The sequence below is a fragment of the Mesoplodon bidens genome (assembly GCF_964165515.1).
Source record: "Mesoplodon bidens genome assembly, chromosome: 13".
In the NCBI taxonomy this organism is placed as follows: domain Eukaryota; kingdom Metazoa; phylum Chordata; class Mammalia; order Artiodactyla; family Ziphiidae; genus Mesoplodon; species Mesoplodon bidens.
The window spans coordinates 27,752,626-27,764,853 of NC_138169.1; the positions used below are offsets into that span (position 1 = coordinate 27,752,626).

General features: G+C 62.4%; 1 protein-coding gene across 3 annotated transcripts in view; it reads right to left on the reverse strand.

Moving 5' to 3' along the window:
* Positions 1–1,529: 1,529 nt before the first annotated feature.
* TXNRD2 (thioredoxin reductase 2) overlaps positions 1,530–12,228 on the reverse strand; it is a 34,500-nt gene continuing 23,801 nt past the window's right edge. Inside the window, exons 12-18 of one of the 3 annotated variants that reach the window (XM_081253429.1) lie at positions 7,985–8,121; positions 5,621–5,716; positions 5,291–5,383; positions 3,845–3,916; positions 3,666–3,763; positions 2,613–2,818; positions 1,530–1,738 (exon numbers count right to left, since the gene is read on the reverse strand). In XM_081253429.1, the coding sequence (XP_081109555.1) occupies positions 2,695–2,818; positions 3,666–3,763; positions 3,845–3,916; positions 5,291–5,383; positions 5,621–5,716; positions 7,985–8,121 (620 nt within the window). In that variant the 3' untranslated portion in view covers positions 1,530–1,738; positions 2,613–2,694. Of the gene's footprint in view, positions 1,743–2,612; positions 2,819–3,665; positions 3,764–3,844; positions 3,917–5,290; positions 5,384–5,620; positions 5,717–7,984; positions 8,144–12,228 lie in introns of those variants that run through there. The other 2 variants (XM_081253428.1, XM_081253433.1) reach the window with 2 other exon arrangements.

Sequence of the window (12,228 nt, forward strand, 5' to 3'; positions counted from 1 at the left end):
GAGGAATTAAAGTCATATTTTCATTGCATCGTAAAAACATGCCAAGGTGCAGGAGGCGGCCCTGGGCCCAGGTGGAGAGCACCTGGCCTGTGGGGTTCTGGCTCCTCCCTACGCTCCCTGGGAGGAGGGATTGGAGCCGGGCTTTGCCCAGGGAGGGGTCTCAGGCCATGCAGTGAGCGACCCTGGAGCCAGGCAGGCCCGAGGGACACACAAGCAGGACAGAATGCCCTGTGCCCAGCTCCGGCCTGAGACCCAAGAGTACAGTGGGTGCCTCCCCAAGTGCAGGGGTGGGGGGACTGGGGGTCAGCGAGGGAAGCCTGGGTCTGCACACCCCACCCCACTGGAGCCCCCAGGGCAGGGGGCACGAGGGACATGGCTGGGCCCTTTGTGGCTCCTGATGTTTGTGAACAGGCCCAGGCCCCTGCCTGGGACGGGGAGGGGGTGAGCCCCGCGTGGGGGAAGGGCCTCCACACTGGCGGTGCCCCAGGGCTGTCCAGTGCCCCAGGGCTGTCCCGAGCACCGTGGGGGCTTTGTTCTCCCTTCGGTGGCCACACAGGCTGCTTGAACTGGCCAGAGAGAGGATGTCGCAGGCACAGCTGGATGGAGGCTGCCCTGGGAAAGGGGCTGCAGGGGGACCAACATGGGGTGGCCGCCTGGCAGGTGCGTGGGGCTCCCAGCCCGACTGCATCACCCGGCATCACAATAAGCCGCGAGACCGCCTCAGGTCCCTCTTTGGCCCCATGCGGCCATCCCAGTGCCCAGGGCCCCCCCTCCCATCCCGGTCAGCTGACCCCGCAAAGCCCACCCCCTGCCTCCAAGGCCGGGAGGCCACGCCCAGCGCAGAGGGAACCTCCTCGCGGGGCCACCAGCCGGGCGTTAAACGGGACACGGCTGATCGCGCTGCATTTGTCAAGAGGCCTGGCCCCTCCCGGCACTTGGCGTCTCAATGGGGCGTCTGAGGGCCGCTGCACACGCTTCACGCGAGCGGCGTCTGAGTTCCCGCAGGCCCATTAAGGCGCAAAGACATTCCTTTGTTCGCTGACAAGCAGGGTCCCACCCAGGGCTCCCAGGCAGCAGACTAAGTGATGTTTTCTTAGGGAAGACACAAGATTAACCGCTGCTAAAGCCCCAGTACAATGCTGGGCCCTGCCCGTCGCTGTCAGCGCCATCTCTCTGAGGTGACTGACAGGTGCCGGGGGCCTCCCTCCCCGTCAGCCTCCATGTGCTAGATTAGCCTGAGCTCAGCCGACAAGCTGGATGGGGCCCCCGGGAAAGTGGAACATTCGGGGGACAGGGCCTCAGCACCATCCCACTCCTGTCACCGGCCATGGTGCTGGCAGGTGGCTCTGGAACACAGCCTGCGTTCCCAGGAGGCTCTGCTCCAGGAGGAAAGGCGGGGTCCTCCGGGGCGGGGTGCTGGGGACCCCCTGCACGCTGACCCCGGCACAGCATGACTCGGAAGGGATTCCCCATGGTGACGGACAGCTGGCCACCCCAGGCGCGTCGGGGACATCATGGGCAGGGCACGCTTCCGGAAAACACCCTCTTTATTTGTGCCCTGGAAATGCCAGTGGACTCGGACGTGGGCAGCCCGCGGGGGGTTTCTGAGCAAGTCGTCATCATCTGGCATGGGCAGGGGTGCGAGATGCAGGCCTGGGCCATCCCTGCAGGGCGCTCGGCGGTTGGTCCAGATGCACTGGGCAGGGGCGCGGCTCGCCCGGGCTCGGCCTCCAGCATCCTGCCTGCCGAGGATGGGGGTCAGCATGGGGTGGCCCCGCGTCCCCACACCCGCCCGCACACAGGGACTCTCGGGGAACAGAGGAGAAACCAGCTGAGAGGTGGCCCTGCCCCACCAGGTCGTGCATAACTGTTAGAAACACCCTGAAATGATAAAGCTCATCAGAGGCAGCCCTGTCCAGGAGCTGTGGAGGAGCCAGTGCCCTGGGTGCCCCAGGAGAGGCTCTGGGCCTGGCCCACTGCCCACTGATCCTCTGCCGTGGCTTGGCCCCTCACGCCCACCTGTGGGCATCCCGTGGGCGCTCACTGCTCTTCCACAGTCCCCCAGGGCCTGCGGGACCCCAACCCAGGAGGGGCCGACAGCCAGGGGATGCCCCTCTCAGGCTGACAGGAGGAAAGGCCCCAACCACAGGCATCCCCTTGGCTGGGGTCAGGCAGGGACTTGCTTATTTCCTCCTAGATGAGGCTCAAGCCAAACATCACACCCCGGGGCTTCGGGCAGCCCACTCAGCCCGGCTTTGCAAAGTCTAACAGAACCAGACTGCGGGCGGCTCTGAGCACGAGGCTGCGTCTCCACCTTCTGGGCAAGAGAGAAAGGAGCTGGGCTGTTCTGAGCGGGGCAGGTGGTAGGGAGGCCCAATGAACATTCCACACCCCGAGTCCCCAACCCCCCCGCCCCCAGGACAGGCGCTACGGGGTGACCCCGGCCTCCAGACACCGCCTGCACATGAGGAGTAGCAGCAACCCGGCTGGGGTCTAGAATGCCCTGTGGGGGGTGGGGCCCTCTCGGCAGGTGCAGCTTCTCCTGTACCTGGAGAGTAATTCACAGTGGCACCCTACTCCCCTTAAATATAGGACCTACCCCACATGCATACCTGGCTCTGAGCCTCCGCTGAGCCTGGCTGTGGGGGCAGAAGTCATGCTGAGCACCCTGGGTCTAGGGATGGCCGCTTAGCCTCAGCAGCCGGTCACGGTGGGGTCCAGGCCCGAGCGCTTGGAAATGCGCAGCTTGGCCACCTCCTCGGCACAGGTTGGGTGGATGCCCACCGTCCGCATCACCTGCTGGTAGGAGGCCCCACACCTGCACACCGGGGACAGGGGATTCGGGGGACGAGTCAGTGCAGGGAGGCGTGTTCGAGTGCCCCCCACGCCCCCATCCTCAGGTGGCAACACACGGGGGAGAGCTGGGAAGTCACGGTCTCATCACTGTCCCCCAGCTCTAGCCCCCATCCTCTCTTCTCCAGCTGGCATCCAGGAACACCTGCCAACACCTATGCTGGTCTCGCCCCACCTCCCTTGGAGCAAACACCCCGAGCCTGCAGCAGCCAGGCAGCCCCACCTCGGGCCCACCTCCCACCTGCCTGGCCTGGTCTCCTGCTGCCCCCAGCCCACCAGACACAGGCCCACTCACCCTCCTCTCTGAGTCTAGCCCCCTCCCTCTGCTTCACCCCAGCCCTCCTGCCTCTGACAGCCCCTCACCAGCTGCCTGGCCTCTTTACACCCAAAAACCCACCCCCACCAGAGCTTCCACAGCATGGGCCCCGGGGCCCCGCCATGCACAGCCTGCAGCTGGGACTGGCCCCACAGGACACATGCCCCCGGGGAGGCCCTCCCAGCACACTTGATGCCGAGGCCTTGCTCCTGACTGCCTGGGCACTCAGCTCCGAACCCTCATTCTGAGCAGAGAAGACCCACCGTGCCCCTCAGGGCTGTCTGGGGACACAAACCTGTTCCCCCCGATGGCCCGGCCAGAGATGGACATGGCCACCTCTCAGGTGACTGAATGGACCCGTCCCGTTGGGCAGACCATCTCTGAAAACATGACCACGAGTGACCCTGATGCGGCAGACTTCCGACAGCAGTGCCGCTGACTTTCGGGGGACCCCAGCCTGAGTGTCACGTAACGGCCGACATTCCTGTGGACTTACTTGATCCCCAGAGCAAATCCTTGAGTAACTTCGCCAGCATTGGGGCCAAGGAAGTGCAGGCCCAGCACCAGCTGTGGGGGCTCCCGCAGACACACCATCTGAAAGGCACACAGTCAGCAGGGGCATGCGCGGCTGTGGGGGCTCTCTCTCATCCTGGCCAGGCCCACGGGGATGCTCACCTTTATGTAACACTGGGACGCGTCCCGTTCAGGCACCACGAACTCCAGTGGTTTATAATATGCGTGATAAACCTGGGTGACAAGACACGGATTCCTGGGTCAGCGGCTGCAGCAAAATAAGCTCCAGTGTCATTTTATAGCTCGACAGGCTGTGGGCACAGTGAGGGGGGGGCCGGAACTGCCTGCTCAGCCCGCAGGTTGTGGTCTGGGGCAAGGACAAGGCTCGGCTGGCCTCGGAGGCACCCCTCCCCTCCCAGCACGGCACCCTGCAGACAGACCCTCTCCCACCAGGCCCAAGACCCCCAAGAACTACAGCAGCAGAACGGTTGCCAGACTGGCCACCCTGACTTGACCCAGAGCCCGAGGCTCAGTGCAGGCACAGGCACCGCCCAGGAGCACAGCCCAGGTGGACGCTGCAGAGAATGGACGGGGCGACCGCGGGCAGTGGAAGGGGGGCCCGGCCGCCCATCTGGCCTCCCTCGGGCACCTCGGTGCTTGCCGGGCCCTCACTCGAGCCAGGAGGCGGGGCGGGCGCGGCCCCCACCGGAGCTGCTGGACAAAGGCTTTCAGCGCCTGAGAAGGGCCGATAGCGCATTCGGGGCTGCGGCCGAGTAAAAAATAAGCAGAGCCCTCACATGTGCTGCACAGCCATTATTAATTAATGCAGCTTCAGAGAATATTGTTCTAACGAAGACAGAATTGAAAAGAAAACAAACAAAGGGCATTTGACCATTCAACATTGTGAAACATAAAACAACATCACGGAATGCCATGGACACATGTCCCAGGGCACTTGTGATGAATCGAACAAAAATAGCAAATAAAGTGCCGTTGATGGAGGGGACCGGGGCGCAGGGATGCAGGGCAGGCACTGGAGCCCGGGGCGCTCATTCCCAAAGGGCCCCTGGCCGCTCTGGTGGCCACGTGGGTCCGGTTTCTCCCAGCCCGCCTGCAAGCTGCCACAGCACCCACAGCCCACCAGGCTACCTGGGGCACACACCGTGGCCAAAGCAGACCCCAGAGAAACCCCCGTCTGATAACAAAGCCCTCCCTCCGGGGTGGATGCCTGGGTCTGGGCTGTCAGAGGCCCATGAGGACCAGACTCATGGAGGAGGCACAGGGCCAGGCGGGGGCAGAAGGGCAGGGGTGGAGGCGAGCAGAGGTCGGAGGGCAGGAGGAGCCTTTCAGGTCAAGGCAGATATGCACCCCGCTGAGGTGGGCCGCAGCCCAAAGGCCCCCTCATTCCCGGGGCTGCCTGCCAGCACCGCCAGCCCATCACAGCCATCGTTCCGGGCCCCACGCCCCGCCCTGCCAAGCTGCAGGCCCCGGGAAGCAGGACGCCAACACTCCTGCTTGCCGCGGGCCTCTGTGGGGGACGGCCATGATGGGGTGGAGGGCCACACAGGCCTGTGTCCTGGCAGACCCCTCCCCGGGGCCCTGACTCACCTCCACACGCTCCTCTCCATGGCGAGCCACGGCCTCCTCCTCTGACAGCCCCACACAGCCATACTCCAGCGGTGTGAAGACCGTCGTGGGGACCTGGAGGGTGGGCCAGGATCAGGCACCAGGGTGAGGACCCCACTGGGGTACACCGAGAGCAGTAGTTGCAGGCTAGTCCCTGGATGGGAGACCCTCTCTCTTGTTCCCAGGCTGCACCTCACACACAGGCACACACACACACACGCACATGCTCGCACGCACAGACACACGTGGACCCCCAGAACGAGCTGCAGCTCCCGCAGGCTGGAAGTGGTGTCTGAAGAGAGGGGCACTCACGTTGTCATAGTCCATCAGGTCTGAGGACCGACTGCAGAGCCGCTGGGCTAAGAGCCTCCCGGCCATGATAGCCGTGGGCGTCAGCTCTGGCCGCCCCTGGAAGGTGGGAGCACGGGGTTACTTCAGCTTGACCTTCAGTGGGGGTACCGCCTTCCCAGTGGGGCGTCTCCCCCAGACACATTTTGCCTCTGCTTGTTCCCGCATGCTCCCCTCTGTCCTGCTCGGGGGAGACACCTGTGGTCACGGCCCCTTCCCTGGAAAAGGGGGTGAGCCGCTAACGAACCCGGCCACACTGGCCATACCGCCCGTACCCACTTGTGACTTCTCTCAGGACCCCTCCTTCACGTCAGTGCCTTTGCAGAGCTGCCCCCACAACAAAGCTCAAAAGGAACCCAGCCACCATTTACCCATTCGCACTAACGGATTCGGGCTAAGACGGGCCCTGGGAGCAGCAGTGGGCTCCGACACACAGCTTGTCTGGAACGTCAAGCCCATTACCGAGCCCAGATCGGACACCGTTCCATGGAGGCCTCTGCCCCAGGGTGTGTCCTGCCGGGGAGCAGGGGGTGGCACAGCCCCCGTGTCCCCACACGCATCGGCCTGGGGCTGGCTGCCAATCACCCCTGCAGCAGCAGGAAATGCAGATGTTGTTTGACATTCCAGAAATGAATGGAGATCGGCAGCGATAAAGCCGCGTAGGCAGCCCATGCATTCCACCGGCCTGACTAACGGGGACACAGCCCACACGGCACACGGCACACAAGGTCTCCCTGAACCACGGCCTCCCCTCGCCAGACCCCTGGGGGTTAACGCTTCTTGCTGCTCAGAGTGACCTTTCTGAGGGAGCAGGCTGAGTGTTTTAAGACACAGCACTGCCCAGCTAAGCGGTCAGGTCCCCAGGGCAGCGAGCAAGCGTGAAGCCTTGTCCACACCAATGGGTCGACTAGGTGGCCAGATGACCCAGCGGGGGGGAGCGGCTGGAGCTCTGACGCACCCAGCGGGCTGTCCCCGTGGTCACAACACAGGGGTTTCCCATGCAGCATCTCATGAGCCTGGGTTCATGGGGGGCTCGAGGCTCAAGCGGCAGCCAACTGGCTCCCATCTGAGCACTGGCCACAGCGGGGGCGGCCCTTCCGTACAATGGGGACACCAGGGCCAGGCTGTAGTGCAGGACAGACTGTCTCCAGATGAGCAGGCTGGCCCTTCGGGAACAAAGGGAGGCCCAGCCGTGCATGGCCTCCCCACCCCGCCCGTCTCCACTTGTGTGCCAGGCTCTCTGGAAGCCCCCCACCTATCACAAGCTGCAGCAGAGGCTGGGGAGGCTGAGGGAGGGGCGGTCCCACAGCATCGATGACGACTGCCACCTTTCTGACCCCCACACTGAGCGTCTCCTGACACCTGAAATAGCTCATTTGCTTGTCAACTCTGACTGTGACAGAACATCACCTCCACGAGGGCTGGGACTTCTGTCTATTCCTGCAGTGACCCCAGAACCCAGAAAAGTGTCTGGTGCTCAATGTGTGAAGAATGAACATAAACTAACAACACGGTGGGTTTCACAGCACCCCCAAACTCATGTCCCCCCAGAACCTCAGACTGTGCCCTCCTGGGAAGTTGGGGTCTTTGCAGGGGTAATTAAAGTGAGGATTGACATGAGGTCAGCCTGGATTCAGGCGGCCCTAAATCCAGGGACAGGCAGGCCCCGGAGGAGATGCTTGTGAAGATACCCGGGGCCTCAGAAGCTGGACCTGGTGAGGAGGGTCCTCCCCAGAGGAGGGAGCGCAGCCCTGATGCCTTGACCTCGGATTTTGGGCCTCCAGAGCAGGCGGGAACAAATTCTGCTATTCTGACCACCCAGTTCGTGGCACTTTGTGGCGGCACTGTGGAGAGGCCTGCTAGGTTTGGGGGCCCAGCCTATGATTGGGACCCTGCCCTGGCTGCCCTCCTCGGGACGTGATGCACGCGTGCAGGACAGGCCGACTGATCCTGAGGCGCCGGGGCTCATAGCTGAGCAGCCCCTGGTGTTGCTGGGCCCGTAAGGGGGGCCACTGACCGATGCCTCCCAAGCTGGGCTCATGGGGGTGATGACCGCCCAAGATCAGAGGTAAACCGAGGCCAGGAGGTCAAGGCCGCTCCATGGTGTGCAAACAGACACCATCCCTCAGAGCTGACCCATGAGGAGCTTCACGGCAGGATCTGTGGACGGTGTCCCCTTGTCCGCCCGCCCGTCCACAGAGAGGAGGAGCGTGGAGGCGGTGGTGATGCCAAGTCCTCCTGGGGCTCAGCGCAGAGCCCGTGAGAGCCACAAGGCGGGGGTACAGGGTTGGGGGACGGGGTGGGGGGAGGCAGCGGTGCAGGCCTTACCTCCGCCACGTCTCCGATGGCATAGATGTGGGGGACTGAGGTGGCTTCCTGGGCGTCAACCAGGATCTTCTGAGTGTTGGGGTTGGTACGCACACCAGCCTTCTCCAAATTCAGACCTCTAGTTTCTGGAACTCGGCCTGAAGGACACAAAGAGCAAGACTGGGAGGTTTTCGTTAGTGGTTCTGACCGAGATTCCTTGTTTTATTTAAAACTCTTCTCAGAATGTCCACTTAGAATTGGTAAGATATCAAAGCACCAACAGCGCCAAGGGCCTCAAACACGTGCTCACACATGTATGTACGTACACACACACGTGTGTATACATGTGCACAAACACCTGTATAGAGACTCAATGAAAGGACGGAGCAGGAATGGGGAGGAAATGGGGTGGATGGAGAGTCAGCAACAAGACTCTCCTAAACACATCCTATGATACAATTTTGTTTCTTTAAATCATCTACACAGTTTATACATACACATATTCAAAAAGTAAAATTAAACGTGGAAAAAATCCCTATAACCCGTAAACAACCTAAAACAAAGGGGCCTATTGTAACAGAACACGTGGAAAGACAACTCGGGAGACCCTGCGAACCCACATTGGAACTGTACCTCCGAGGGTCACGTCCCCACAAGTGAAGATACTAACAGGTCCTACGTGCCACTCAAAGAGGACAGTTCAAACTCGGTAACGTCAACTTTGAATTGGAAATTCATGATTTTTTAAGAATACAAGGCTCCTGGCTCTGACCACAGAAATGGTGTAGAAGCAGCAGCAACGAAAGGGCGATGTGCCCCCAGCCCCAGACTGTGATCCCTAAGCCCCTCCCCGTTGAAGGGGCCAGACTCCAAGGTGCCAGGTACCCCAGGCCACATGGTGGAGTGATGGACAGGAAGGATCAGCACGGCCACAGGCTCAGCCCGACAGGACCTTGCAGCCTCTGAAGGCATCAGCCCAAGGGGAAGTCGGAAACAGGACCCAGGCTTCACAGACACTGGGGCCCCATCCCCTGAGTGCATTTCCCAGCAGGGGTGTCTCAGGGTCCTCACGTGGCCCCCCAGGCTGGCCTCTGCCCCCACCAAGACACCCCTCCTGCAGCTTGTGCGAGGCAGGACGGCGCTCCACGTTGGTTTACCTCTCTCTGCCACCAGGCTGTGGCCTCGTGTCCCCACATCTGGCAGCGGCCGTTCCCCCGGCACCCATGGCGTGCGAGCTGACCCAAAGGAGGCAGACAGTGTGCACGACCTCGCCCCCCCACTCCCGGGGCAGCCCCAGCTCCGAGACCTCCAGGGCCTGCACTGCACACCCACCCATCCTTGCAGGCAGTCAGCGCACGAACCCTGCTCTTGGGGGAGAGGCCAGGAGGGGCAGTGCCAGGCACTGCCGGTTCCGTGTGCTCACAGCCTGGGCCCCGTCACAGCTGAGCTGCCTCACCACCCTTTCTCTCCCGGTTCAGACGATGTGGCCTCGTCGAGCCAGGGCGGCAAGGGCCGCTCTTCCTGCCCGACCCCAGGGGGGCAGCGGGTGGCCCCCGTCACTGTGGCTGGGGGATCCCGACGGCAGGACGCATGGCTTCAAAGGCACAGTTCCCACAGCCTCCACGGCTCAGGGTGGCGGCTGGTGGAGCCCGGGGAAGGGGAGCCTTAAGTCTCCAGCTGCTCTCCTGGCGGGAAGTCAAAACACAGGCTCAGCTAAGCCTGCTTCTTGAGCTGATGGCTCCGGCCTCTGCATTCAGCTCGGCCCCAGGAATTGGGGGCTGAGGGCTGGCGCCCTTCGCCGTCAGATTGGACACGGGCAGTACCAGGCCAGGAGGGCCCCACCTTCTGACGGCACCAGTACTGGCCCTATGGTCGTGATGGAGACCCATGAGTACAGAGTGGGACCTGCCGCCTGCCCAGCATCCTGCCAAGGTGCCTGGGGACCCAGTGGGCACCTGGGAGGGGACTGGACTGTGCTCCCAGAGAGGAAGGAGCTGGCCCCACAGGCAGGACTGGAGGGCATGGGCTTAGTGGGCGACAGTCCTTTATGCAGGGGCTCATAGCTCAGTTCTCAGGTTCCTCCCCAGGCCCCCGGGCCCTGCGCCTCCCGGTGACACTCTGGGCTGGGGCTGGAGAGTCCGAGGGCAAAGCCGGCAGCACTTGGACCAGCTGCTCTGATGCTGGCCATGCTGTCCCAGGCTCTCCCCCTGCACCCCTGCCTGGCTGGTCACAGGAGGTCAAGAGTTCTTCCTCCTGTGCCTGTGGTAACCATGGTAACTACACACCTTGCAGATGCCAGCAAACCGTATCCCAGATCCTGAAGGAAATAAAGATAAATTTGAAAGTAGTAACAGGAGACGGTAACATATGCTGGAGTTAGGTGGCCTCTGCAGTCCATTTTGAAGCCAGGATTTTTTAGGACGTTCTGCATACATGAACTTGGAAAGTATGTGGGATGTGTGAGCCAGGCCACTGGTAAAAAGAATAAATGGATGGTTGATGGGGGGTGGGGGGCAGTACCGTGAAGAACAGGCCACATGCAGCAGGCACTCCACTGACGCTTCCAGAATGAACAGTGAAGGAAGGGAGGGACTGGAGCAGGCAAAGCCCCAGGGGCAGCCGCAGGCACCTCAGGGCTTGGAAGCTGGGCCTTGCGGGTGAGGCCTGGGGTGGGCAAGTCCTAGACAGGGGTCACACAGGGAGGGACAGGCCCACGCCCTCTGCCACGCTGCCCCCTCGTGCTCAGAGCAGGGGGTCATGCCCTCCCTTTCAGCTCAGGCCCAGAGCCCCAGAGGAAGATGGAGAACGGGTGTGGGGTCCAGGGGGGTACCGAGTGGCTGGTCGCTTGGGCGCCAGCTCAGGCCCAGGCTGGGCTTACATGGCAACGGTCACATCGTCCTCCGACTGCCTCCCTCGCACCTTGTGTGCAGGTAGTGCTCCTCCCACGATTGGTGGAGGCCCGTCCCGGTCACCCTGCCTGTCACGGTCACACACTGCCCTGTCTGGCACGCAGGCTGCCTGCTCCTCGCCCTGCACGGGGTTGGTGGGCCCCCAGGCATCCTCAGGGGGGCTTCGGGGCACAGGCAGGGCTGCCCCCTCCTCAGTGGCAGTGGGATCTGCTCATTTGCAGGGCGGTGGAGGGGGGACTGTGAGGATTGAATTTGCACTTCTTTGACTACTAGTAAAATTCGGTGTTTTTTTGGCCACATGTTAGATTAGCTGTATCTCCTCTTGAGAATGTCCGATACTGCCCTTTTCATTCATTTATACGCATCCTCGTGATTCTCTTGCCTTGTAAGAGTTTCTTCCTTAAAACCCGCGTGACTCGCTGCCGTGCTTACTACAAATGACGAGAGCACTAGAACCCCACGTACGAGCAGACACCCAGCTTCCTCCTTGGAGGCGATGTCCAAACACCCTGCCCTTGGAGCTGCCCCTCGCCTGCTGGCCGAAGTCCCTCGGGGGCACTGTGTGAGCCCAGGTGCCTCGAAGCTGGGATGGCCCTCCCTCCCAGCGCCGACTGCCCAGGACACCCAGGGCAGCGTTGCGCCCGAGAGCACTCGGTGCAGCCGGGCCAGTCCAGCCTCCTCTGGTCACACTGGGAGAACCACCAGCTGGTCATGGCTACCTGCTCTGCAGCACACGGGGACGCAACCAGACACACGTCCTCTTCCATGCCCCTTGCCTCCCGTTACAGGAAGACGGGCGTTCCCTCCAATTTCACGCCTCCTTGGAGCACACTTCCCGACGAGCAGGGGGATCGTGTAACGAGGGAAGATTTAAGTGCCGGCAGGAGTGTTAAAGGTGAGCACGGGCTGTGGTCAGACAGACCGCAGCGAGGGTGCACAGGCAGCCCGGGCAAAGTTCTGGGAGGCAGGGACCCACCCTGGGCGACCCTCCCAGGGGGCAAAGCCAGGCCACTGTGGGGTCCCCACCTAAGAGAACACAGACACACAGGGGTCTCCCGCAGCCACAGCAAGATGCGGTCCCAGGGAATAGGTCTGGTAGCCTTGGCCCGAGGCTGGCCCAACCAGGCTGCATCTGCGCTCAGACTGCCAGCTCTTCCCCAACCTCCAAGAGGTGGCTCTGGACGGAGAAGGGGTCCCAGCTGCAGGCATCCTGGGCACCTCGGGCCCCCATCACTGTGTCCTCGGGCCCGAGGGCTTCAGTGTGGTCGTTGGGTGCAGTTGGGAAGCTGGCCTCCAGTCCTGAGCCAGGTCTCACGAGCTCCCTTTCCCCACGTTTGAGGCTCAAACGTGACACAG